The sequence below is a fragment of the Ictalurus furcatus genome, chromosome 23, assembly GCF_023375685.1.
Source record: "Ictalurus furcatus strain D&B chromosome 23, Billie_1.0, whole genome shotgun sequence".
NCBI classification, from domain to species: Eukaryota; Metazoa; Chordata; class Actinopteri; order Siluriformes; family Ictaluridae; genus Ictalurus; species Ictalurus furcatus.
Window position 1 is genome coordinate 17,048,681 of NC_071277.1, and position 27,896 is coordinate 17,076,576.

At 41.0% G+C, this 27,896-nt stretch overlaps 1 protein-coding gene across 1 annotated transcript in view; it reads right to left on the reverse strand.

The window, feature by feature from the left end:
* Positions 1-830: 830 nt before the first annotated feature.
* slc9a1a (solute carrier family 9 member A1a) overlaps positions 831-27,896 on the reverse strand; it is a 45,403-nt gene continuing 18,337 nt past the window's right edge. The window contains exons 2-12 of the mRNA XM_053611331.1: positions 24,485-24,945; positions 21,002-21,252; positions 18,585-18,802; positions 18,072-18,274; positions 11,118-11,207; positions 9,443-9,513; positions 7,343-7,519; positions 6,590-6,701; positions 6,139-6,240; positions 5,849-5,930; positions 831-5,213 (exon numbers count right to left, since the gene is read on the reverse strand). Coding sequence (XP_053467306.1) covers positions 4,918-5,213; positions 5,849-5,930; positions 6,139-6,240; positions 6,590-6,701; positions 7,343-7,519; positions 9,443-9,513; positions 11,118-11,207; positions 18,072-18,274; positions 18,585-18,802; positions 21,002-21,252; positions 24,485-24,945 — 2,063 coding nt within the window. The 3' untranslated portion in view covers positions 831-4,917. The remainder of the gene's footprint in view (positions 5,214-5,848; positions 5,931-6,138; positions 6,241-6,589; positions 6,702-7,342; positions 7,520-9,442; positions 9,514-11,117; positions 11,208-18,071; positions 18,275-18,584; positions 18,803-21,001; positions 21,253-24,484; positions 24,946-27,896) is intronic.

A 27,896-nucleotide genomic window follows, 5' to 3' on the forward strand; every position in this document is an offset into this window, starting at 1 on the left:
AAGATGTATAACATTCTGAAAAATCAACTGATCATGCACGTGAACATCACTGGAGTACTGGACACGATCATGTCCTCACTAGTGTCCTTTTACAATGGTTTTATGCTGGTATCACTACACCCCCTGCTGTTCACACTCGATATTGCAGTACACTCAAACTTCTTGGTAATACACACAAACATTCGTAAAACTTACAAACCTGAATGCAATTGCTATTTATTCCATGAAAACTTTATTGTTTCATCGTTTGCATTGGATCACAGCTGTTCCGACACTCATTCAGAAAGGTAAAAGGAGGCTGAAAGCGATGTTACTCCGCAATACACAGGACATGTGTTTATAGTGTTTTTGTTTTAAATAAACTCGGATATAGCATTTTAATAATATCGTCATTATATGTACATGTTAACTCGTATATAAAAATTTTTATTGCATCGACCATCGTCGTAGTCATCATAAAATAACATTAGTTATGAAATTAAAGAAACAAAGGCAATGATCTGTGACAATAAAATACACCATAAAACAGATGACAGGAATGTGCGAGCGTGCTCAACACCAAATGATGAACGAACAAACAAACAAACAAAGACATCTCGAATGAACATCCCCATTTCAAACCCCAGACGCCCGTAAAGGTCACCAAAAATATAACCAACACGCTCCTTTCCAACCACGTTTCCCTTATTATTAGTTCTGCACACTGAAGACACAAAGACATGCAAAATGTTAAGAATAAAAAAATGTTTAAAAAAAACACTGCGGTGAGATTTGAACTAGATATGTGCTGATAATTAATTGTACATTACACCACGATGTTCATGCATTCGTTTTGAAATGTTTTTAGGCCCGAGTGCTCCGAGCATAAAGTCCGTCCCGTTCAGAAGGCAGCTTCAAGATAGCGGTCTTCTAAACGTCCTTCATTTAAAGGCAGTGTCACAGACATCCTGGAATTTAGTACATTGATCTGAAAAACAAAATGGCTGCCAGATAATACGTCATGATAGTTTTGTAGACTGATGAAATCATTTTACAGTGATAAGAAATTCATCAACGCATTCCTATTTAAAAAAAAATTACACAGCAAGAAGCAAAGAGAAATCATTTTTCTGTCCTGATGAAAATGACCGAAAAATCACATCCTGTTTTGATTTTTTAGATTTTTTTTTTAAAAAAAAGAAAAACAAAACAATGACTCGCAAGCAAAACCCTTCAACCCACCCCAGTTATTGCAGTGCTGAACAAGAATGTTCTTAAAGGTATGGTCTTGATACATGTTTGAGTTTCCGGTGAAGAGACTGAGAAAAATGTCAAGCACACCTGAATCTGCAATTTCAGTCTAAACTAATGCACGTGATTTGCACCAGCCGGAGTTCACAAAATCGGCTTCCTATACGCAACAGAGCGCAATAAAAACTGATACAGGATCAATGTTTCAGTAGCTACAGTACAGTTCAGTCCTTCTCTAAATCCCTGAATCAGTTCCTGTTCGTGAGAAAGACGACAAAACGAGATGATTTTTGGCTAATAGCAAATCAAAGGAAGGCAAGAATTCAACAAAATATCAATGTCGCTTATGGTGTGGAGACTGTAGCTGTTAGCTGTGCCTTCCTGCCATGAGATCAGAGATCTGTTCGCTCAAACCGTCCGTATGGCTTGAACAAAGCTCAAACACTCTTATGCACCTGATTCCAAATAAAAGCAAATTTGAGATTGTTTAATCTTAAACAGAAATGGAGGAAGATGTTCAAGATAGTTTGTGATTAAATAGCTAGCGTTATCACTGGAAAATGCCATCTAGCCACTTACTATGGCAGGGGTGTCCAAGAAGTGTGGCTTCCGTGTGGTTGGAATGAAAACCTGCACCCACACCGGCATTTTCCGGATAAGATTGGACACCAGTGTAATATGGCTTCTATGTATAACTAGTTGTCTTGCGTTCCTCCAGTGTTATAAACAAGGATGAGTAAGTGTAAATTGCTAGTTTGGTAAAGATAAATTGTTAAATAAAAGCTGACGTTCGTGCAGTAGCGAAATATTACCTACGTAACCTCAAGTCCAAGAAGGATTCGATCAGCAGGGCAGAACGCCACAATGACCACGCCAGATTATCCATCTAAGCGACAGGTACACGCATGCAGTGAGCTGCCATGTTCTCTTATGGTCCTTCACCTTGCATCTAGACCATTTCTGATCAAGAGGAAGAATTATCAGACACAGCGGTTCAAATATACTGTACGCGATGCATAACTGATGTACATAGTTAAATTGATTTGAATTTGCGTAAGCGAGATATGACTGGCAAACTCCAGCAACAGCGTAAATGACAACTCAAAAATAGAATTATTACCAAAAAAAAAACCAAAAAACAAAAAAAAACAAAACCGAAGGCCTCGTGGTTTTTTTTTTTTTTTAGAAAATACAAATCATGGAGAAAAAAAAGAAAAACAAAAAAAAGTCGTGTTCATAAGGACCCATTCATATGCATTGCTGATATTGTTGTGGGTTTACGTGGAGGATGAGTTCTACATTTTTTCCTCCCCACGTCACTGTTAGAGTCAGCCAATCGGGGATTGCCTCTGTTTGAACAAGTACGTTCTGTTACAAGTTCACCGCTCATCCTTTTAAATGCACAGTGGAGTGTAATCACATCCCCAGTACATCATTCGCATCGAAAACAACAGCAAGAGCTGCATTTTTGACAGACGCCAATACTTCCTCACCTTGGTGGGCGAGGATACTACAGGATCAGCTCACTGGTAAAGAATTAGAATAAACACAGGACAAAATTTGTGAATACTACTGTGCATTTGTACCAAAAGGACCCCGTGTTAGCAATAACGAAAATCACACTACTGTGAAACTACTGTGACGGCAGTAAGGTTCTCCCTGTGTATGATTTGAGTGGTGAGTAAACATAAGTCCTAAACATCTAATAAGAGCCAAATCGGGTAGGTGGATTCCACATATCTATATACACGAGGGGACAACCGAGAACCTCAAGCAGCTTTTTTGGACATGATCTTTCTTGGACTCCAGTCTTAGAACACGGTAGCCAAAACTAAAACACGTGACACGTCCTTTTTTTTTTTTTTACTACATCTATCTTTATATACACTAAACTAAGTGACAACTCCTTTTACCAGGCGTGACCAACAGTGATCTGGGTCACTGCACTAATTCAACCGGTGCGCAAATCTAGAACATGTACAACCAAATTCACATAGCTCTAAAGAGGGGACTTTTTGGTACTTGAACCAGCATGGACTTTTAAAACCAAAGTAAATAAACAAAAAAACAAAAACAAACAAAAATCCCCCAATCCAGTCCAGCAAGTACAAAGACAAATGACCAAACTGACATAATGTGTCCGAACTACAAGTTATACCTTCGTGATACACAGCAGGCATATAGATTAGCATATATTTAGATGTTTTATGTAAAATATAATTTTTATTATTTATTTATACAGCTCATGTTAAAATAAATCGAGTCTACCCTGCATGCAGAATAGCTCTTGAGATCTTTAGTCTTGTTTGAAAATGTCACACATCCATCAATCAGACGTAATTGGTGCCTCAAACTGTCTTGTTCAGGTCAAGGACTCGTTGTGATACACAGTGGTACTGACGTTTTTAAAGGGAACACCTGAACGGACACGAGTAACATCCATCTGCACGTACTGCCCTTCTGCATAGTTTAAAAGAAATCCCAACCTTGTAGAGCATTCAGGGATGTATAAGGGAGGTAAATGCATGATTCTCAAAACACAGTCCACCACTGTCTTTTCAGACTAGCAGCAATTTGGGACTGAAAATATGAGAAACATTGAATCGTGCAACAAAACTTATCTACTAAGTGGACAAATTTCATGTATATTGACATGTTCATTAAAAGCGCTGAAAGTGCATTTAAAGGGTATGGGGTTTGTGAGAAAATAAACAAACGAACAAAAAAAAAAAAAAAAACAGTCAAGAAAACCGTAAAGTAATAGCACAATGTTAAAAGATACATAAACCACATAACTGTACAAGTCATACACCCTGGAATGACGTGAAGAACCTGGCTGCAATAAATGATGAATGTGAAGATTGCAATCTCTGTGGTTACAGTGCATTTCCTTTAAAAACAACCTGTATTTTTACTGATTTTTTTTCCATTTACCTTTCGCTCGGTGTCATGCAGCGGGTTATTATCCGAGCGTTCAATTATCTGATGCAGCACCAAATACTACCTGCTGCAGGATTAAACAGTTACGAAGTGATGAATGAGAAAATACACTCTCTACAATCAGAGCTGGGATTGGACCAGGTGACTGATTTAGATGAGAAAGGCCATCATGTGCCCTTAGTTTGATATTGCTCCTGAAAAACAAAGGGACTCAGTTTATGATGATTCAACACACTAGACTATAGACCATCTCATGTCACAAAAGCAATAAATTCATCAATGATAAAAAATAATCATCATCATCATCATCATCATCATACGAATAATAATAAGGCAAAGAAAAGAAAAGAAAAAAAAGAAGAACAGTGTGAACCTTTGGTAATGCATAGTTCAACTGCCCCTCGGCCACTCCACAAACCCCGCACTCTCCTTTGACAAGAAAGACAAAGCTAGAAAATAATGGCTATTTTTCTTTTTTTTTTTTTACCCCTCCCTTTCATTGTGGGGTTTTTTTTGGGTGGTTTCTTTTTTGGTTCATTGACTTTTTTTATTATTATTATTTTTTTGAATGAGCTATGATTTTGGCTTAAAGTTCAGTAATCCACCAACCCATCCAACAACAACAACAAAAAAAAAGACAAGATTCTGTTCGTAAGACAGTGCCGTGTTAAAATAAATTCCCAACCCCCTCAGCCACCCTTGAGAAAACAGGCAGATAGCCAGTCATGTCACACACATCTCTTTCCATCAGCGGAGGAAGGGATCGTCCTCTTCGTCCTCGTTGACAGCAGGGCCAGGGTCACTCAGGCAGCGCAGGAGTCGTTGATCTTTTGAGTCATCTTGCTCACCTTGCTCTCCAGTCCTGTCCTCTCCCTTTCGCCGCATCACAAGCCCCTCCTCTTCCTCGTCTGGGTCTTGCTTCGTTGGCTTGCCAAACTCGTCCAACGTGGTGATTGAGTCTGGGCTTTGAGGTGAAGCCAGGTCCACTTTAATAGCTGGGATGTCTTTACCTGCCACAGTAGGCTTGCTCCAGGCTTGAGGGTCTATCAATGACAGAGGCAGAAGTTTGGAACAAGAATTCATTTGTGCTTGGTTTGCTTGAGCGTACAAAGCCGGTCATAAACCAGACAGATTCTTACCCGGTTTATTTTGGTGCAACTAACAGGTACAGAGAGTGGAGGCGAGTAACGTGCGATGCTGAAGGAGACTCATTTGATATCGTTTCTAAATCATTTGCGATACAACGAGCTAAGCGTGTAGTAATCAGACTTCCCTGAAACATCTGGAGTCATTCTGTTCTGAAATGAAGCACCAATCCCAATCAAAATGTAGGGAGCGTTAATCTAATACAGTACTAAGTACATCTAATTTCTTGCTGTATGTTGAAAAGATCACTGCCATAGAGCCCATTTTGGTGTGTCTAGGTGTATCTTGATTAATAAAATTGCAAATGTCTTGGATTTTTATACAGTCGCCTGACAGATATAAACCCACATATCTACTTGAAATTATTCCTATTAAACAGAGACTGTTACATCCAGGTATTTAAAAAAAAAAAAAAAAAAAAAAAAAAAAAAAGCAAATAGCTGTAGGCCTTTATGGTAAACACCAGAGTGTAGGTGAATGCTGGTATAACAGTATAACAGTAGGTGGCGGAGTAGAGAAAGGTTTGACTCACCAGAAGCCAGTCTTGCTCTGGCCATGGTGGGAGAATCGGGAGGTGCAGCCGGAACGGTGAGGTAATTATTCATCTTTGAAATCTGCAAGTACAGACACATAACTACGCTGATATTTGAAAGAAAATGACAGCTGGAAGCTAACCTGGCAAAAGGTTCACTAGTACAGCGCACATCATAAAGAACACAAGAGGCAAGTATTCAGTAAACACATTTCAGGATGAACATACAGGCTGAAAAGCACAATAAAACATCAGGGTTGAGATTCCTTGCACCGCTCCTGCAGCCTCACCTTCTTCTCCAAATCCTTCATCCTCTGCTTCTTCAGCATAAGCTCCTTAAAGCCGTCCTCGAACGGGTCAGCCACCAGCGTGTGTCGGTTATAGGACAGCAACTGCTCAAAATAAATAAATAAATAAATAAATACACACATACATTTTAGCACTGGTTAATTACTGTGATCATCACTGGAGTTGCTAATACTGATGAAATGATACAGATGATCCTCAAGTCATAAATGATCCCAATACTGATATCTTTATCACAAATCTAATAAGCCAGGATTGCTTTGTGATGAGGTTACTGCTGATAACTCCAGCCTAATTCAGCATAATTCACATGAATGTTATACTGATTTGGGGATGTAGCTAATTTCTTCAAGGGCGTATAAGACAGCGAGAGAGAGAGAGAGTGTGTGTGAGTGAGAGAGAGAGAGAGAGCACGACTTCCCAATATGGACTCACTCTCTGCCGTGTCTTCTGCAGGTTCTGGCGTAGAATCTTCTGGATCTCTTCTTCCTGGACCTTCGATAGCTGAGGCATCATTCTCTCTGGAGGTTTCTTGGGCTGGATATTTCTAAGGAAAAAGAGAAACAATCGTAGCTAACTAGCTTGTTGCACGTTATTTTTTTTGCAAATCAATTTTGATTACATAGCTCTAGGTCACTATTTTAGGCTAGATTACCTAGATATGGATTAGAGAGCGACCTAAAATGAATCTTTTCATTATTCATTATTAGCCAAATAAAGAATTTTCCAACAGTTATAATGTTTTGCATTTTAAAGAAGGACATCAATATCATACTTTCTATCTGTTTATTAGGTTAGGTATGTAGAAACTACTCGCTCAGTCTAGTATAGGAACTTCGAGGTCAGTCTAATGTGTTTTGTGGGGACATGTAAATGTAACTATAAACAGATAGGAAGTATGATGTTGATTTAATTCTTTTATATTATGCTATTATTGGAAACGTCAGTGTGGTAACAGTAACACTACATGGTACTCGGGCTGCATCACACCGTTCTACTGTTGATTAGTTTACTTACATACCAGATCAGGAAGATTCTACACACATTAAAAAGAACCACCTGACCGTCTGCCATATCCATACATTTTATTTTTAAAAGACTACCTACAGGATGAACGGTGGATTATGATGGACTACAGCTAAAGAGTGAGGTGAGGTGAAGTGAAGGATGTGTGGAGAAAGTTCTTACTGCATGGACACAGTGGATGGCATAGCAGATGGCAGTTTAACTCCTCCTCCACTCTCCACCAGCTCGATGGCCTGCTTCATTTCCATCTTGTGGTAGAAGGCGATGAGCTGCGGCTCTTTAGAGCGCTCGCCTGCGATCAGGCATTTCTTCACGTACTTCTTGTTGAAGCGGTTCAGCCTGTTAACGGGAGACAGGAAGGGAAAGTAAACACGCGAGAGAAAATGAGACGGCCTGATCTTTTGACGCACGCAATCTCTTTCTGCTGTGAAGAGGGCTATTTTAGCGTTTTTCGTTCAACAGCTGAATGGCTCTTTGAAGTCATTCAGGCGCCGCAATTAAGCATCATCTTTCAGGAAGATTGGGGTTGGGGGGTCAGGCCTCAAATGAATTCTGCTACTTAACTGGCTGACTCAAAAAGGAACTTCAAGTACTTTGAGGAAGAAATTGTAGAAAAATCCGATCAACAGTTATTTAATTAATCAAAGTCTCCATTTGCATTAGCATGTGCTCTGTAGCTAGAGATCAATATTTGCAACATGGATGGTCTGATCTTTGCTTTGCATTTAGACTTCATACATCTATGCATTCCGGTCATATAAATGTTGTAAACTTTGTTCAGATCTCAAAACCTTTTTTTTTTTTTTTTTTTGGGAGAAATGGGATGTTGGCCAAGGTACGTTGCTTTCTTCCCTTTAACAAATAGGAACTAGTTTTGCGCTTGCCTAACAGACTTCCAGAAGAGCTTTGGCAGATCGAAATTACTCTCAAAAACGTGTTCTGTGCGCATTTACACCTGGTTTCATGAATTTGAACGCAAGGAGGAAACGGGGCCTGTGAATTAAACCTCGTCACAACCTTCTACTAAAAGTAACGAGCATTCTCAGCTTAAAACTGTGCAAATATTTCTTTTTTTTTTTTTTTTTTATAAACTGTACAAGTTATAACAATATCATAGCACTAACAATAAAGTATTTTTGCTGACAGAGGACCAGAGTATCATCAACATATTAAAAAATATATATATTAGTAGCCATATGCTAGTTTTCACTTTGAAGTTTAAAAAAAAAAAAAAAAAAAACTGAAGATGAAAATGTTTAAAGACGAATGGACAAAGCAGCATGCGTTTTATTCTCCGTGCGTCACATCTGTCCAGAATCCGTATGCGCTATTCAAAAGTGGTAACGTGCAGCACCATTACGAAAAGTCTTATTTATAGCCATAAACTAATCATTAATGGCTAAAAAGTCAATGACTGCGTTTACATGGACAGCAGTAATCTAATTGACCTTATTCTGAATAAAACAGTATTCGGATTAAGGTGTTTACATGAGTCGCTTTTAGAATATTCCTTTCATGTTCCCGTTTTATGTTATACAACATAGATGGATTAACAGTGCACGTCATTACGTCCCCACGCCACGCCGTCCCCTCCAGAATTTCACGTATCGACATACAGTTGGTCTTCGTTATGGTATCGTATACAGTTTTGAGTGTTTCAGTTTTAATTTTACGAACGCTTCAAGTGCAGTTAATTACTTGTCGTGCTGTACGTGCAAATAGACGACTGCTTGAAGCCGTGGGCTGCGTCCCAAACCGTGTACTTACCTACTATAGAGTTTATGGAAATACATGTATTTCACTTCCTACTATACAGCAGGTAAGTACGCGGTTTGGGACGCAGCCGTGCTCTCTTGTTTGCCGTAAAACGGTTGAGCGCTGCCGTGTGTGATCGTGTCCTGTCGTAAAATGCGGTGAAAACTCCCACACGACGTTAATAGTGTGATTAAGGTGTGTACATGTCTGTAATATACGTCGATAAGGCGACTAAAACAGGAATACTCCACACGTCTTCATTCCATTTGTGTTTACTTCGAGTACGACTTTAATCGGATTAAGTTCATCAATAATCGCTGTTTACATGCTAGTTTCTTAATCAGAGTATCGCCTTAATATTGGATTATTGTTGTCCGTGTAAACGTACTGATTGGTGAAAACATTCAGTCATGTTAGTCGCTTATCCAGACCTATGTGAGAAAGAATTTTATGCAGCAGGACCATCTGAAAAATATTTGTATGTATATATGAACATTTTCTACACACTTGTCCTTCCAGTGATGATGTCCGTAGTGTCCACAGACGTCCTCGATACCGGTCAGCAGGTGGTCCAAAAACTAAGGAGACAAAGAAGCAATCGGTTTTTAAAAGCGGTCTGTGACGGAAAGTCTCGCGCCAGGCGTACACTTAAAAGCTTAGTAAACAAGGAGTAAACATAGCAACACTACAGCTTAATAAAAGATGAGCAGATTTCAAGGAAATGTTTCGACAATAAATATTTTGCATGTTGTCTGGACAAGTTAATTCTGAGAACTCGATGGAACCGGTCCATGTTTAGATGATCTGCACTTCCAGAAGTCAGACATGTCTGTGGCAACAGCTGTCTTAAGCTGACATTATGCAGGCTAAACCTATGGCACGTTATACGCAAAGCCTTTAAAAAACAAAACAAAACAAAAAAAACGGTTGTGATCATGTCGGCATGTTTTGCTCGGTCGCTCGTTTAACCCGGGGGAAGATATCGGCAAGAACATCTCTCCCATGCTGAAAGCCTCGGTGACTCATAAGCTCCATATAGCTGCTTACTGCTGTTTTTGAGTGTGTTTGTGTAATTAGCCGATCCCCTGGCGTCTAGATTTCCCTAGGGAGCCTGGAGATGATGAAATGGAGTGTGGGAAGCCAGCGGGGTGAGGACATGGAGGATGACATGGGTGTGTCTGGGGAAGCAGGTTTGCGATTTAACTTGCAAATGATGATTTGTAAAAAGTCGTTAGCCCAGAGGAGGCATGGTCATGACAGGTCGGCAGAGACTGTGACTACAAAGCTCCTATGATCTCATGTGCTATATTTGCCATTGAGCATGAGCTGTGACTTGTCTGTTGTCCGTGAGGCATTTTGTCATTACGGTTGTAACACTGTATGACATTAAATACAATTTGTAGCCATATGGAGCTGAAAAACTGAATACATATACTATTAAAATTATATATTATATTAGTAGCATCAGTATAGCCTTTTGGTGTGCCTATCCATCTCTCTCTCATTATATATATATATATATATATATATATATATATTTTATATATATTATATTATATTATATTATATTATATTATATATATATAAAAATCCTGGCATTTTGTAGATGTGACTTCTACAACTAAATAAAATACTGTCACATACATAAACAATAACATTAGATGTAATCTTAATAATATCTACTACAATCTAACTAAATGTCTGCCATTATGGACTTGTGGTGAAGGACAAATACAGGACGGAAATTCCGTATAACCCATTATTATGTAAAACGCTTGATCTGATTTAGAGGTAGCCAGCAGATGGTGCTCAACACCACACAATAAGAAAAGGAGAGCATATATGACTGGAAAATGATCCTTACGTCAATACTACATAATACTACAGATTAGCCAGAGGCACTGTCCTCTTTAACCCTGATCCAACACAAAAGAATCTTTTCATGGGCGGGTCAGGTGCAAGTCTAATACGCGAACACGGGTACGATTGTTTCGAGGATTTAGTCTCTCGAATCGCATGCACATCGTTTCATTAATCCATGACGTGATAGTTACATGGTAATCCTAAATAGCCTTACCCGTACCTCTTATACACATGCATGTGATAGTGTTTGTTCCTCAGGTCACAGAGCAGCTGACAGATGTTTACAGATGAAGAGGATGCGCACGTGATGCGCCATTACCTGGGTGTGGATCTCCTCGTTGATGGATCGCTTGGTTTCCTGCTTCTTCTTAACGGCCAGCAGGTCCACCAGAGGACGGATGGTCATCCCCTACACCGCCACGCAACACAGACGAGGAGAAACAACGACAACAAAGACTTGATTACAGATAAAGAAAACACCGTTACTCAACTGTTGCTGCATTCATGCGCACACACACACACAGAAGATTTCATAAGATGCATAGAAGCATCAAAGAGCAGCTCCATCAACTCTTGATATTAGAGGGGGGGATGGGGGATTTGCTTAAGTCAAACATCCAATCAAAATCAAGTCTAATTGCACTCGACGCTCCAAAAAATAAAAAAAAAGGCGTACACTCCGTCTCAAATTACGTTATTTTGCATTTCTGAAGCCTGCTTTGCAGAGTAGAAGACTCGGAGAAGACTGCTGCTTTTGACTAAAGACTGTTGACTAAAGACTGTTGCTGTTTGAATTTTCCCCAAAGGAGATGACGCACGGAGCAAGAACACTGCTACAAGAAATACAAATTAGGGGGTCAAAATTTTGAATTTAAAATCAGCGGTTGGTCCTGTGGAAACAGTTCTGGCTTGGGTCAATGACGTTACTCACCACACTGCGATCAGTCACTTTCACTTAGTAAAAAACACCCGTGTTTCAAAGGGACCATTACTACCCCACAAACCACAGCTATCAGACAGCCAAGACAGGCAGATTTCAAATCTGATCCGACACTGTACCGAATATGTGCCTACGATTTCGGTTTTCCACGAATTAAAAATCATTCGCCTAATTAAAGCAGGTTGTTAAATATACAGGTGTTTAGAATATAGTGCAGAGAGTGTGCAGTTTAAGTCAAGGCAGCTGTAATAAAACTCGACGATATCAACTTTTCAGATCTAATCCCAATCAAACAAACGAAATGTTAGTACTGGTGAACATTTTGTTCGAACTCTGGCGTGTATAGTCCTATAACTTACTTAATTCCACTCATGAACCAGTTAACGAGCTGTAACGGAGACTCGACTGTGGACTTGTCTTGGACAGATAACACACTCCATTTGACAAATCCAGAGCACAACACTGTCCCGTGTGTGTGTTTGTGTGAACGCCAGCAAATGTGGCCAACAGAGTTATATTACTCTCTTCAGGATTAAGATAAAGATAAAACAATCAAGATTTAGACCATCTACAGCAATCCTGTTAATAACCAGTGGCATTAGGGCAGAAGTAAAACTGCCAGGAGTTAATTGGACGGCTCATCATGATGTAAATTTATTTATTTATCTGATTTTTCAGCTTGTTGCTTGTTGAATGGTTTCATTTTATAATCCCACAACAGATAGTAAACAGACTAAAAAAAAAAAAGAAGCCAATCCCAATCTTCAGCTGATTTCTCACCTTTATCTTGTTTTTTTTTTTTTAGTTATAGATGATATGGAAGTCACTTTCTCAATGATATTTTTTACTCACAATTGAGATTTGTGATTTAAGGAGCTGAGAAGTAACAGCTCTACGTGTGTGTATGTAATACAATCTGACTGAAGCTTGGCACGTTCATTCTCACCAATGCTGTGGGAATTATGGGTAACACCAGAGAGGAATCCTGTGGCTGTGATGTACATCAGCGCCGTCCCCCTGCCCCCTCCCATCCTGTCCTTGAAAGCTTGATTATAAATCACGGCACATCCTCAACTGCCAGAAGCATCTTCTCTTCAGACCTTGCTGACTAATCAGACGAGACGAGTCATGGAGGCGGGGGTCACAAGGTTACAGTATACAATATATTATACTCCATACTGTCATTACAGACACTTCACTACAGCCGTGTTGCGTTTGGAGTGAAGGCTGCCTGGGTTTGTATCCTTGCATGTTGCATCCTGGCAGCTCAAGAAGGCGGTCGGTATCTCAAACCAGATCTGCTTATGAGTTTTCCCGACACCTTGAAACAATGTTTCTATTCAAAGCTTGGTTTCACTCCGTGAAATCTTCTGGACCCCTGTAGAAGGTTTGGTACCAAGGTGGAATTGTATGTCTAGAAGTGATTCGAATGATAATACCGATAACCCGTACTTCCTCTGCACAGCAAAATCGCCAGTGCTGATTTGACACCCACAGTGTTGAATTTACACCCTACAGTGTTTATATAAGTCCATCGGAGTCAAATAAACACTCTGGGTGTTAATTCAACACTAGGGATTTTACTGTGCGAGATGCATGAAGCCAGCCAAACACATCTCTTCAAACTGCCGCTCGTGCGTACCACACTCTACAGAAAGCACATACCACATTCCGCATACCCGAGCTCACAGACGCCCGTGACTGACTAGTTTCTCGGCGAGTATGCCGTCCCTCCCACCCGGACAGTACGGCCGATTTTGCTCTCAACTTCCATCTAAAGATGGCTGCTGCATCGCTGGGATTCAACCTCTCGATCTCCTAACGTCGCTTTTCGGATGCGCCCCGAATTGTACGTTGGATGTTTTTCCTTCCATGTTTTATTATAACATCCATCCAAACACGCCATTAACCATTTGAAGTGCCAGGGTCTGAATACTGAAATCAAGTGTTCATCGTGCCCCACGCCTACAGGAATTCAGAAAGAAACGATTAAATATAAATATATTTTTAAAAAATTTAAACTAAACACAATAGAAGTCTTGTCTGGGAATATTTTGATGCGGAGAGCACCATCATGGGCGTTTGTTCCTCTCTGCGCATCATGCATGCAGTTTCAACATTTCCCTAAAGTGTGGCTTTAAAATAAATAAATAAATAAATAAATAAATAAATAAATACTTACCAGGCTGGTGGGCGAGTGAACAAACAGCAGACTATTGCTATTTTTTCTCTGTTATTACAGCGCTGTAGCCGCTACTTGCTTTTAACACCACTGACACAGAATGAGCCCGTCCTCCAGAGGACATTTCTTTTATTTTGAACTTGATCGAGAAGAATTACTTCATGCACGACTTTAGGAGACTGTGTGTGTGTGTATATATATATATATATATATATATATATATATATATATATATATATATATATATATATATATATATATGCCATACAGGAATGTCTGTGTGGACCATCCTTTGTGGCCAGACAAGAGTGGCTTTCTGTTTTGTAGCAGATGGCAGTGTACACTCTGAAGGTCATTAGAAGAGCACATTTAACTGCACTGCAGACTAATGCCTGAGTGCACATTGTGTACACTCACACACACACACACACACTTACTTCAACGGTTCAAACTCACATCACCCATCACTTCCTCCCCGTGCGAGCAGCATCTACGCTTCCAGTAAACTAATCCAGTTCAACCAACATACAACCGCTTTCATCAAACTCTGCATCTCTGCAACGTACACACACTTCCTCTTTCACGCACATGTGTATTGCCACAATTGTGTGCTCGTTTGCAACACACCACATCATCAGCTTGAGACTAAATCTAACCCCAAAAACAACCCTGAGCTTACAGAACAGTTTACCTGCTCAATTCTTTATAAACGTGCTACAATATATATTTTAAGTATTCGCCCCCTTGAACCTTCCTACATTTTGGAGTCTTCTAACCTGGAGATGAAATGAGCTTAAAGTGGATTAATATACACCATGGACGTACACAAAATAGCCCCTAACATTGAAGTACGTGGGGGGGTTGGGGGCAAGCAAACAAACAAGAACACAAGTAAAATTTCTTTTACATGCATAAGTATTCACCCCCGCTCCTTGTGAAACTCTTACATTATTTTTGGTGTTACGTGATTAGCTGCAGGTCCAGGAAAGGGGTTTGGGTGAACACTTACTCAAGGCACGATCTTATTTTTGTCTCTATTGCTTTAACCAGTTACAGTGTTGTTCCACAAGCCAGCTCCTGCAGATCTGCCTTAAAGTGGGTCGGAGTTTAATCAAAGTTCAAAGTCTGATCGAGTCTGAACATTACAGAGGTGCACGTTGGAACAAAACCCATGGAATTGAAAACAACTATGACTTGGGGAAGAAAAAAAAAAAAAAAAAGGAAAGAAAGATAAAAGAAAAAGAAAAAAAAAAGAAAAGAAAAGACGAAGCTAGTCGGTATGCGGTTATCTTCAGGTTTCCTTTTGACTTTCACAGCTCTTCCTTGTGCATGTATTTTCTGCACTGTACCACAATTGCACTTCCAAACCAAGTGTTGTCGTTTCCCTCTTTTGTCTTAACAGCTAAACTAATAAATTGTTTAAAAATAAAATAAATAAATCATATCAACATGCGAAAGCAATATGAGCAACACTGCTTTTCCTGATTTATTCCCCCCCCGTCACGCTCATTAACTCGCACCTACACGCCCGGTTAGTGCTAATAAACTTAATGGATGATTGCGCGCGCTGATCCTTATCCGCTCGGTCATGCCTGCACTTACTACAAACACCCTTAAGTGTACATCATCAACACGCACTGTAACAACTTCGGCAAAGTTGCCGTATCAAACATCAAAACAGTCTACAATGTTATCAGATTGGACGTCACAACCGAATACGTCGGTGCTCAAAGCGGTACTCCTAGATCCTTCGTTCTATTACAAGCCTTACAGTTTTGACCATCTCAATCTGTCTTAGCCGTGATGTGGTGAAGTGACCAATCAAAATGGTGAGAAAAAAGTACTCGATCCAAATTATTCCCTACTTGTGCTTGGTTTCATGAACCTTCATTGGAGTGCATTTTGGTGTCCTGGCTTCGTATTCCATAAAAGCTCAAGAGTTTAGCAATATTCACTAAGAATGACAGGACATTGCCAAATACCATAAATATGAAATGTCTTCTTTAGAACTAGCAGACACTCTTATCCAGAACGACTTACATTTATTTCATTTATACATCTGAGCAGTTGAGGGTTAAGGGCCTTGCTCAAGGGCCCAACAGTGGCAGCGCTCGGGCGGTGCTGGGGTTTGAACTCGCAACCTTCCAATCAGTAGCACAACATCTTAACCACAGGATAACAGAAATATATAATGAGCAGGGTCTTCTCCTTAGCCTTGGAGATGGATAAGTAATAACACCGGCCTCGGACAAAGCTACACCCTCACTGAAAAAAAACTCTTCACTGGATATTCCTTTCAGACTCATGAAACCTGACTCTACTGTACATCAGCAGTACTGATGCAGCTGGAGCCTCTAAAAGGCCTGCATGACTCATTTAAAAAAAAAAAAAAAAAAAAAAAAACCACAGGGGTATTTCAATGGGCATGCGCTGTGCTGTGAATACTATATGAAAGCGCTTCGTATATTAAACGGCAGGAGGCATATTCAATACCTCCGAATGTGAATTTGATAATTAGGCTCTTTAAACAAGACTGTGGAGGCGGGGGCGTGGACGAGCGACGGTTTGTGAATGGAGGGCGGAGCCGGAGAAGGTGAGTGGTAAGGAGGGCACACCTGTGGGGAATTTTGGCTAATGAATGTTCTCTGTTTCAGTGAGATGAGGCACAGATAAGAGAGAGAGAGACGCGCCGACAGAGAGAGAGAGAGACACGCCGAGAGAGGGAGGGAGAGAGAGAGAGAGACACGTGCCGATAGAGAGGGAGAGAGAGAGAACAATGCCAAACATGAGCTGAGCACACGTGTGTGTGTGTGTGTGTGTGTGTGTGTGTGTGTGTGTGTGTACAACAAACAGAATAAACTTGAGACTGAAAGGAAAAAAAAAAAATAATAAAAGCACAGTAGTGTCAAGCCTGCCTCGGTCTTCCTTCTCCTTGTCCCACCTGTAAGCGCGTCACATAGACCAATCTTAATCCTGGATTAGACTCTGCCTCGCCTCGCCTCACCTCACCTCAAAGTGGGTTTGGACCAAAGTATTTGCCAGACAAACACATGCAAATGTATATATTTATGTAAAACGTGAATACTGAACAAAATGATGGATGGGTGGCATGGTACTAATTGGACGTACAGTGATCCTCGGTCATCGAGCTAATCCTGGTCATATTTCCCCCCTTGTGAATGTTACCAGCTGAGCTGAAATCCTGAAGTACAGCTTGCTGCCTGCAAGGGGAACTACGAATTACAACATCAACATGTCGCCACAAAGTGCTAAAAAAAAAAAAATCTGTTTGACAAACAATTACTACGAGATAGCATTAACCAAGACCTTTCTGTTCAGTGTTGCAATAGCACGCCAGAACCTCATATCGAATACATGAACGCTACAAACTACGAAACCTTTTTACTGCACCTGTAAGAAGACAGCATCTTGAAGTGCTTTTCATTTCTATGCTTTTTTTTAGCTGTGTACCTTTTGCTGGCACAAGAAAAAGACTGAGGGGGAAAAACCCCCCCAAAAACCAAACAGTCATGCATACTTGCTGTACTCAGTGTGTGTGGGTCTGGGTACTCCGAGTACAGAAAGTATGGTAAAAACCTAGAAAGCTTCTAGACATTAAAAAGCACTAAAGGATGTGTTGTGGTTTTCCCCACAGAACTGGGTAACTTCTGAACTGCCACTACGGGTTTTACATCTACACATTAAGCTTATGCGATATTGATTTCTTCCCAATTAACCATTCAATCAATCAATCAATAAATAAATAAATAAATAAACAAACAAACAAACAAACAAGCAAGCAAGCAAGCAAGCAAGCAAGCAAGCACATAGTACACACACACACACGTCTAAAAAGACAGGAAAACAAGCATTTCCACCATTTCCGTTGTAAGGAGAGTGTAACGGGAAGCGGTCAGGAAATGCTTGCTGGCAGTGGCAAAACCGCAACCTCAAATCTTTTTCCCGGTGATTTGACAGTAACGTGTGGTAACCCGTAAAGAAACATAACAGAAAAACCAGCTTAGATATGATCCTTTTAGAAATCTAATGTCCACACCTCCGTGGTCATCACCACCGCAATAGTCTGGTACCATTGGCTCTACTGTCGAGCTGCATCTTTAAGGCCATGAAATGTTATTATAGACGCTCACCTGCACGAAGACCGTGAAGAAGATGACTGTGATGATCGCGGTGAGAAACATGTTCTTCATAGGGAATTGGTTTTCATCGAGCAGATAGACCAGTGAGAAAGCGATTGCTCCACGCAGGCCACCATACGCGATGATGAACTGGTCCTTGGTAGTGAGCTTTACTATGCGGAATTTGTTGATCACGAAGGTCAAACCGATCACCCCTGAGAAAAAGAATGACGACAGAGCTGGTAAGAACTTCTGCTTCTGTTTGATGAACATGAAAAAAGTTGCCAATTTATTAGGTACATCGACTATGTACTACACGACTACCACGTGCGTATGCACTTCGGAGGTATACGGTCATGTCCGTCTAGATATCGACTAGAAGACACGCCGTCATCGGGATGAGTCATGGCTACAAATACCACGGCAGAAGAATAGCCACTGGATCATTTCCCCTATTAAACGCATACTTCAGACTGAACCAGCTGGTCTAGACGGCACTGGCTTCTGTGTGGTTTTATTACTCACCGAGAACACGAGCCACCATGCACAGGATTAAGGTCACCGTGACGAACGTCCAGTTCCACCTGTGATTCCCGGCCACGGTGGACACCCCGAGAAAGATGAAGATGAGCGTCTCGCTCACGCTGCTCCACATCTTTAGGAAGTACTTGATGGTAGTGTGGGACTTGTGGGATATGTTGGCCTCCACGTAGGGCCGCATGACGGCGCCACACGCGATCAGTCTGGACAAAGAGCAGGGTCAAATGTGGATTGGTCACGACGATCGAACTGCTCTGGGAAACCCTGCTTAGCTATAGGTTAGATATAACATGTTCGTTATTATCTGCTTAAAAGGTGGTGTTCTGCCGAGAAAGCGTCTGAGCACAGGTGTGTTGAGGTTAATCCATCCATTTGGAGTTACAGAAAACGCAGACTAAAGAATAAACATCGTATAATTACCCTGATTAATCTGTCCGTTTGAAAAAGGTTTTAGAAGAAATAACAATTAGTTGAACAGACACTGTCTATACTGAGAAATGGAACTAAATACCCTAACTGAAGAGATTCATTGAAAACTGGCGAACGCGCTCGTATTTCACCGTCAAACAAAAGGTGTACTGTTATTCAAGATGTTGAGAACGCTAGCACATCACGTGACCCCCCCCCCCCCGTTTAGCGATACGAAAGTCTGGTAATATGTGATGTGTGTGAGTCACGGCCTCGGGAAAACCGTTCACAAAGTCTAGTAAAAAAATAATAAAATAATAATAATAATAATAAATTTATTTATTTTTAAAACCTCAGTTATAGTCAAAACCTGATCAGTTTGGGACGTTTTCCGAAATTTAGCTTCAGAGGTATCTGGCTGGTTTCCCCCAGAACACCGCACACGCACACAGTTAGCGTCCAAAACGTCCAAAAATGTCCTGCTATGAACCGTGGGTGATATTTCACACCCATACTTCATGTGGCTTTAATGCAGGTACTAAAATAAATTAAGATGCAAAAACACTACCAGGCTGGCATTGTGTTAAAGCTGGGCAGGTTCTCGCTTTATGCAAATGAGAAGCGAAACAACGTGACTAAAGGGAGTGAGAACAGTGGGCTGAGTTACAATAAGGGACAACCATGTCATTTCTTCACTGTAGTCAGCGGCATTTTAGTTGACAAGAAGATGCAGAAACAAAATCATGTCCTTGTATCGTACGATAAGTCGATAACGTTATCATTATTGATGGGCCTACCTGTGACAGATTGTACAGAAGAGCAACCTAGTCACGCCAGTGCGCATGTTGTTTGAGTAGTTACAGTGCTTTTTCATTTACCTGCAAATATGCTTTGACCTAAATATTACTAGATGGACTTTGCACCGTCTACACACTACCAGGAACACAGCAACCAACACTATGCCCACTAACGGCCGGCGTATAAAGATCTGAGACATGAGGCGAAATAAACTGCTTCCTCCGAGACAAAAGCATACAGGCTGTCCTCTCCTAATCCGACAGCATATTGGATGATGGTGCAGAGGGCCAAGAAATCCACAGGCACTTCCATGAGACACATCATGTAGTCGAGTGAACGAGCTGTCAGCATGTGCTGCTAGATAACTGATTCTCGCCTCCATATTTCTACTCTGCTCTTCCTGAGAGGGTTTATCGATTTCATAACCGAACCAGCGACCTGAGGTTTGTCTGCCATCCTGCCTTCTATACTCCGAAAGAGACGGAGCCGTTTGCTATGCTGAAGTATTCCCACAGTAAAACACGACAAACAGGAACCGAGGTCAAGTTTCTGCACGCCAAAAAAAAAAAATCAACTCACTATAACACCATGCTTTACTCTAACAGTATGGCTAGCTGATATTAACTATAAATGTCAAGCATACGTTGATGGATTTTATTTTCTGATTAGATAAACTCAAAACATTCTCCATTTACCTTTACAGAAAGCAAGAGCGATGCATCGTTGTATATGTCGAGTGGGAAAATCGAGACGAGAGATTAATAATGTAGGATGTGGGGGGCGGGGCTTTCAGGGGGTCATTTAATATCCGGGAGCTGAACACACAACTACACGACTGTCAATCATGCCAGATTTAATCAGTCAACATCAAATAAACTACGAATAACAAACGTCATCATCTCCTGGACCTAGTTCGTGACGTTATATTTAAAAACAAATAAATGCCTACGTTTTTACTTGTATGTATGTTCAGTAAGCTGTGACACTACCCTCTTAATGACCACAACCAAGTTATGTCTAGCTAGCTACGTACTGTATGGAGGTAATGTTTAGCTACATGTACTTATTCTCATTATCCGTTATGATCACCCTCCATGCGCACTTTCCCCAGACCATCTTGTTTGTTTTTTTTTTTTTTTTTTAAACAATAAAAAAGGATCATCCTTCCCAGCATCAGGGTGTGTTGAGGTACTCACGCCATGATGCCAGACAGGTGGAACACCTCAGCCGACAGGTATGCCAGGTAGCTGTAGACGAAGACGAAAAGTGGCTCGATAACGCGCGTGTGTGACGTGAAGCGTGAGGTAAAGGCTGACAGGATGCCGTAGATGGCGCCTACCAGTATGCCACCTAGAGCCACCACCATAAAAGCCAAGACACCCAAGAAGATGTCTCCTATAGTCACAGTGTCCACTCTCGAGTACTCCTCGAACAGGTGATACAGAACCTGGAGAACATTAGAGGGGACATACAGGAGACTCAGTCAGAACACACACACTCCCAATATAATCACAGTACATTAGCTAGTAGACTGAAGGGGGGAGGGGGTTTGGGTTGTTCCCTCCAGTATTCAGGCAGTAGAACAGAATCAGATATAAAATGATTAAATTATAAGATGTATTAAATTTGGCTTCGGATTAAGAAACCTCTGAAATGCATCAGTCCTTAGTCTGAATAGATCAGATCAGATCAGAAATGCCTTGATCATACCGTGATGATCAGAAAAACCTCTCCGGATGCACGGCACACGGAGCCGTACCGTGGATGAGCTACGAACGGTTCCACTCCATTCAGCCTACAGCAGGAATCTGAAACTACAGTGCGCACAGTGCGTTGTTCGGAGATGCTTTTCTGCTCACCACAGATGTAAAGAGTAGCTATTTATCCTCAGATTCCTCGAATTCCTCAAGCGTTTCCGTCCACAGAACTGCTTCTCACTGGATAATTTTTTTTTTTTTTTAAACTGTTCCAGCTCAAGCACACCTGGTGTAACTAATGAAGCCCGTGATTAGTTGCATCAGGTGTGCTTGAGACAACTACTGTTTTGCATATTTGTGCTGTTGTGAGGGATTCTATTCAGGGGGTTGAATCATTTCGAAACTGGAGAAGTCATTAGAAATTGCATTTTCAGTTGAATTTGGGGAAACCACTTGAAGCATTCGTCGTGTTGAACTATTCCAATCGCTTTCGTTTGATTTGTTCACTGCAAACAGCTGGAAGTCTGTTAAAAAATGTGGGTTTTTTTTTTTGTTGTTTTTTTTTTTAAAGAGCAGAGTAGAAATTCTCAAACTAAAAAATAAATAATGCTCTTAGTTACTGTTCGAGACAAAACATCTTGAAGTGATTTCATAATACCTTGCATACTTGCTCCACAAGGATGCAGAGTATGCCAGTAAACAAGTAGGCAAATGGGCATTAATGTAAAATTAAAAGTAGACTATTAGGACAGTAGGAATGTATGCAAGCAGGCAAGGATGCTAGTAGGCAAGGGCAAGTGTGCTAGACTAGTATCCAAGTGGGCATATTAATGCAAGTAGACTAGAACACAAACATGCAATCATGGTAATATGCAAGGATGCAAAAAGGCAATACTATTGCGCAAGCACACAAGCAGGCAAGGATGTCAGGGTTCTTATATGCAGGTAGGCAAGTGTGCAAATATCGGTATCGCAATCGTTTTCATACATGTGGGGCGGCCGTAAAACCAAAGCACATTGGTTTTTAGAAAAAGAAACTTTTCTTCATTTGAGGAATAAGGTGACGCAATAAATATGCAAGGAGCCGCCACACATGCATTTGGCGATTCTGAATAACGTTAACGAGTCTGCGCCTCTCCACCACCTCAAAAAGACCTGAAAATCAAACACAAAATAAATCTGCTTACTGAACTGACAGCAAACTGGATTCACTGCTGTATTCGTGCACGTTTCAGGGAACAACGTGGACAAAACAGCAGCAAAAAAAAAAAAAAAAAAACCGAGCTCACTAAACAATGTAGCTATTGTTTACTTTTTGACTTTAGGATTGAAGGAGTTCAAATCACAGCACTGACAAGTTGCCAGCGTTGGGCCCTTGAGCAAGGCCCTTAACCCTCAACCGCTCAGTTGTATGAGCAGTATGTACAGTTGCTCTGGATAAGGGCGTCTGCCAAATGCCTTAAATGTAAACGTAAATCTGTTTGAAACGTGGAACCAAGATTTAAAAAAATAAATAAATCTCGCATCATCTAAATTGAGGAACGGGAAACACGCGCCTGCCCTACGAGTGTCACTTCAAAATAGCAAACCAAGCATTCCACGACGTAAAACACTTTAAATAAATTATAGCTCATAATCCAAACGTGTGTCTTTAGCTCAGGAAACAGACAGCGCAGGCCGTCTATTCAAATACAAGCAAGCTTGATGCTTGGTCACAAAACTCCATCACGTCCGTGTTGAAATGTTTACAGACTGAGCTCTAATTGTAGATTAATAATTGTAGAATTTACTTTATGGTACACTCTTGACCATTTACTTTCGATCAGTTTAGAGAATCAGAACGTCCCCTGATTTAGTTCAACAGCTTCAATCAAATGAACAAATCTGGTGTTGCTTAAGTCTCGTATACGCTACATGATTGTAGCCCAGACATTAGACGATATTACCCAGCATGGTGGCGTTTCGTGGTGATGAATCGGATAATACGAAACTCCTCTGGAACTAGTTCCAAGTACAGCGATCATAAACAACCAAAATGTAGGGCAAAATGTAAGCACAGTAACAAATCCTTGTATAACATTATCTGTTAGGTCATACCCAAGGTTTATTAGGAACAACAAAAAAAATGAATGAATGAATGAATGAATGAATAAATAAATAAATAAATAAATAGATAGATAGATAGATAGATAGACAGATAGATAGATAAAAACACCCCATATGATTCCTGGCAGCAAACTATACCTCCAGTTCTCTTTTCAGAACAGACGAGCCTCGATGCCCACCTCTACCCAACCAATATTTATTTTAGGTCACTTTTGAATAGTTTCTGTAGAAAATGATTAAACTGTCACATGATTGAAAGCTCTCATGTTTATTTTCATGAGAAAGCTGGAGTCGGAGACCAGGAACACTTCAGCAGGGATCTCTATTCGGGTGAAAGATAAGGTATAATGTTTTTGCGCCTTGCCTGTGCACTATTGTATAGTTTGCACACCGCTACAACCTCAAAACCGAAAGCAACTGAAAGTCGTGTAGAGTTGAGCGGGTCAGCGGTACTCGGCTTTAAGCAGCCTTGCAATTGCAGAGCTTGGCGAGATCTTAAAATAATTATAACAATATTGTTCTGTTTATAAAAACAAACAGAATTATTAAAAAACGATATATTGAAAAGAATGTTAATTGATTTAGTTATTTTTGAAGGCTAAGTTACTGTATGTGGACACTGAAAATATTTTATTTCACTTGACGCTACATTTTGTGAATTTTCTTCAGAGCTCATGCGTTATCTCTAAATAATAATGAATGTTTATTTATTAATTTGTTTATCTTAAAAAGAAACTTCCTAAAGCTCAGGCTTCTTTCCAAAAGCATACTGAAGAAAAAAAAAAAATTAAAAAAGTGCATATCATGGTTTGAAACTGGAACAGACAGATTGCATGAAACAGCAGGGGTCCCACAGGTGAACCTTGAGGTACTCACCACTGTGACTGCATCGTTAAGCAGCGACTCGCCGAACACGAGGATGTGCAGAAGCTCGTTGATGTGAATCTCCTCAAACACGGCCAGGACGGCCACGGGATCCACGGCCGAGATGATGGTGCCGAACAGCAAGCAGGGCAGCAGAGTCACTGTGCCCAGGTTAGTGCCCTCAATCTGACACACGCCATACAGCAGGCTGCCTATGAAGAAGGAGTTCCACAGAGTGCCCACCACAGCGAACATAAGGATGGTGCCCAGGTTCTCCGTGAAGGGCCTCATGGGTAAGAAGTAGCCGGCATCCAAGATGATTGGCGGGAGAAGACACAGGAAGAAGAGCTCGGAATTGAGTGAAGGGGGGTGTTCGCCCACAAGCTTGATGAGGCCGCCCACTAGAAGGCCCACCGCGATCAGCAGACAGCTCTCTGGAACAATCGAAGACAACTGCGGGATCAAGTGAAACCCTGAAAAAGAATACAAGTTGAAGAAAAAAAAAAATTAAGAACGCAGGCAGGATCTCTGGGCTGCGTTCATGTTCCTCGAAAAACTTTCTTGGTTCTTTTGCGCCTTTTTTCCCCTTCTCTAACAGAGAAATGAGCTAATGGAAGCGCGTGGGCAGTAATTACACATCTGTCGAATCCTAATTACTGCCATGTGAGAGGAAACCTGCGCCATCAGCCTGAACGTGGGCCTTGACACAGATTTCTGAGCGTCACTGGTACAATTCATGGGCCTATGCGGCGAAGCACAAAGCTCGACACGCACGCAAAACACTCACAAATACGCCACCATGCCCTGAGAACAGAAATGTACAACAGCAGCCATTTTAACTCCTGAGAAAGAAGATGCACGCTAGCAACCAGCGACATCTTCGTTTGCTTTGTAGTGATCTTTGGCTCTTAATGAACGTGTCATGCATTGACTCGCCCTGGGAAAAAAAAAAAGTCAATTTAGAAAAGAAAACTTTACATCTGACTGTCGCAAATCTCAGACACTGGAGACTGCTTCCATAAACGTTAAACATCTCGGCAAATCAATGATCTGTTAATAAGCTTCGATTATGTGGAGAATAAAATCGCACGCACGCTCTTTACGCAGCCTGATCACTCAGGCCCCCTGGTGGTGAAGACAGTCTGAACTACTGTGCAAAAAGACAGCTTTTGTATGAAGAAAATAGTGACGACGTAAATAGTGACTCAATAAGCTGTGTTTTGGGGCGATGCACAGGGCACGGACATTCCGGAGACGAGGAGAAGAGACTCGTCCAACGTGTTATCCCCTTGGCAACACTAACACACACCGAGTATGCTTGATTAACACCAGGTCATTAGCAGGTCGTAAATGCCAGTGGAGAGGAGAAAAGAAAAAAAAAAAAAAAAGAAGTAGGGGGAAAAAAAAAAAAAAAAAAGCTACGTTTCTAATGAAGGGTTTCTTGGCTGTCGTACTGAGAGCTCGTTTACGTTTCACACCAGCTTCTTCGACTCGATGCAACGTGCGCGCATTAGACTAATGGAACTTAGGGGATCTGATAAAGCCCATCCTTAAAAACTAGGAGTAGGTGATGCATCACAAGACCATTTCTGTAATACTTTCAGGAAAATTAAGTCTAGAGATTCAGCCAAGTTTTTAATCAGGACTAAGAAGCACAACGTGTGTTAGTGTTCGCACAAGCCCACCAATCAGGTATTCAAGGAATAAAACTATCCCGCATATTGTTATAGGGGAAAAAACAACCAAATAATAAACATGAGAGTCGGCCATCATGTGATCATCGTCACTAGTTTCCATGGAAACCGTTACAAAGAAAAATGAACGAAACTGTGGAGGAAACAATGGTTCGGGAGATGCTGGCAGCAAGGATTGTCTGTTCTGCAAAGAGAACTGGAGGTAAAGTGAAGAGAAATGTAGTTACAAGTTGATCGCCATCGCATCTTTTCACAGCATACAAATGGTGTATTACGCAGCTAATATAAACAATAACTGGCTTTATATCCATTTATAAGACCATTTAATGTTGTGGAACATCCACAAAACAAGCTAGTTCTTGTTATCACTTCCTGTATTCCTGTACAACCACTTTTTTTTCCTCTTTCTTCAAGTTAAAAAAAAGAAAAACAAAACAATGCAACTTGTCATGTTAGCAAGGAACCCTGAACTCCTCCATTTTAAGCGAGTTTCCCAGGCAGTTTTCTTTCCCTTCAGACTATTACACACATTTTTGAAACCTGTGTGTGTCGAGGGTCCACCATACACTGTCCCTGTGCAAGTTATTACCACAGACACAATAACGTGTTCGCGTTATAGCCGGAACGACTGATTGCACTGTTCGAGAAAACTGAAACACCTTCTGACCGATCAGAATCGAGAATTCGACAGCAGTGTGCTGCAACACTTATAACTGCCAGTAATAAACTACACAGCACTTTCATATGCAGGACTAATGGTCATCTTAACCGAGCAGTGAATCAGGTCTGAAGCGCCATCCCAGATAAATTAAACCTCTCCCGGGTAGCAGCTTATCTTACATAGCAAAGCTGAAATGATGAAACGGGAAAAGAGAATTCGAGTGCACCCAGGGCAAGACCACGTTCAATGTAAATGTTCACATCTATAATTTTTTCCTCACTGAGGACTATTATTACTGGCAAGAATCTTTTCCAAGGCACTTTTTTTTCCTCCCCCCAGCCTTAAATTAACAGACTTGGCACTTTTCTGTGAAAACGCTCCTCTGTTAGGTCAAAGTTACACTATATACCCAAAAGTATGTAGACACCTGATCATCACACCCATATTTGGTTCTTTCCCCAAACTGTGGCCAAATAAATTGGTCTTTGTATGCTGTAAGCATTAAGATTTCCCTTCACTGGAACTAAGAGGCCCAAACCTATTCCAGCAGGACAATACCACCGCGCACAAAGAAGACATGGGGTACAAAAAGGTTGGAGTGGAAGAAAAGTGGCCAGCACAGAACCCTGACCTCAACACCACTGGGATGAACCCCTTTGGGATGAACTGCAACACTGACTGCACCCCAGACCTCCTCGCCCGACATCAGTGCTCGACCTCACTAATGCTCTTACAGTTGAATGAGCAGATCAAGAGGAAGGCCTTCCCAGAAGAATGGAAGATATTTTATAACAGCAAAGAGGGGACTAAATCTGGAATGGGATGTTCAGTTGTCCACAAACCGTTAGCCATATTATTTATGGATGGATGGATGGATGGATGGAGAGAGAGAGAGAGAGAGCGCAAGAGATAGTCCCAACACTCCAATGTAGATCAAGATGAGTGTTTTGCCCTACTCGCTCATCACGAAGCTCTCTCTTGAGTCTGTTCCAAGTGTAGTTAATGGAACAGATAAATCAGGCCCCGCAGGACAGAACCTCGGTGCAGTGGGCTGAAGAGCCAAATCTTC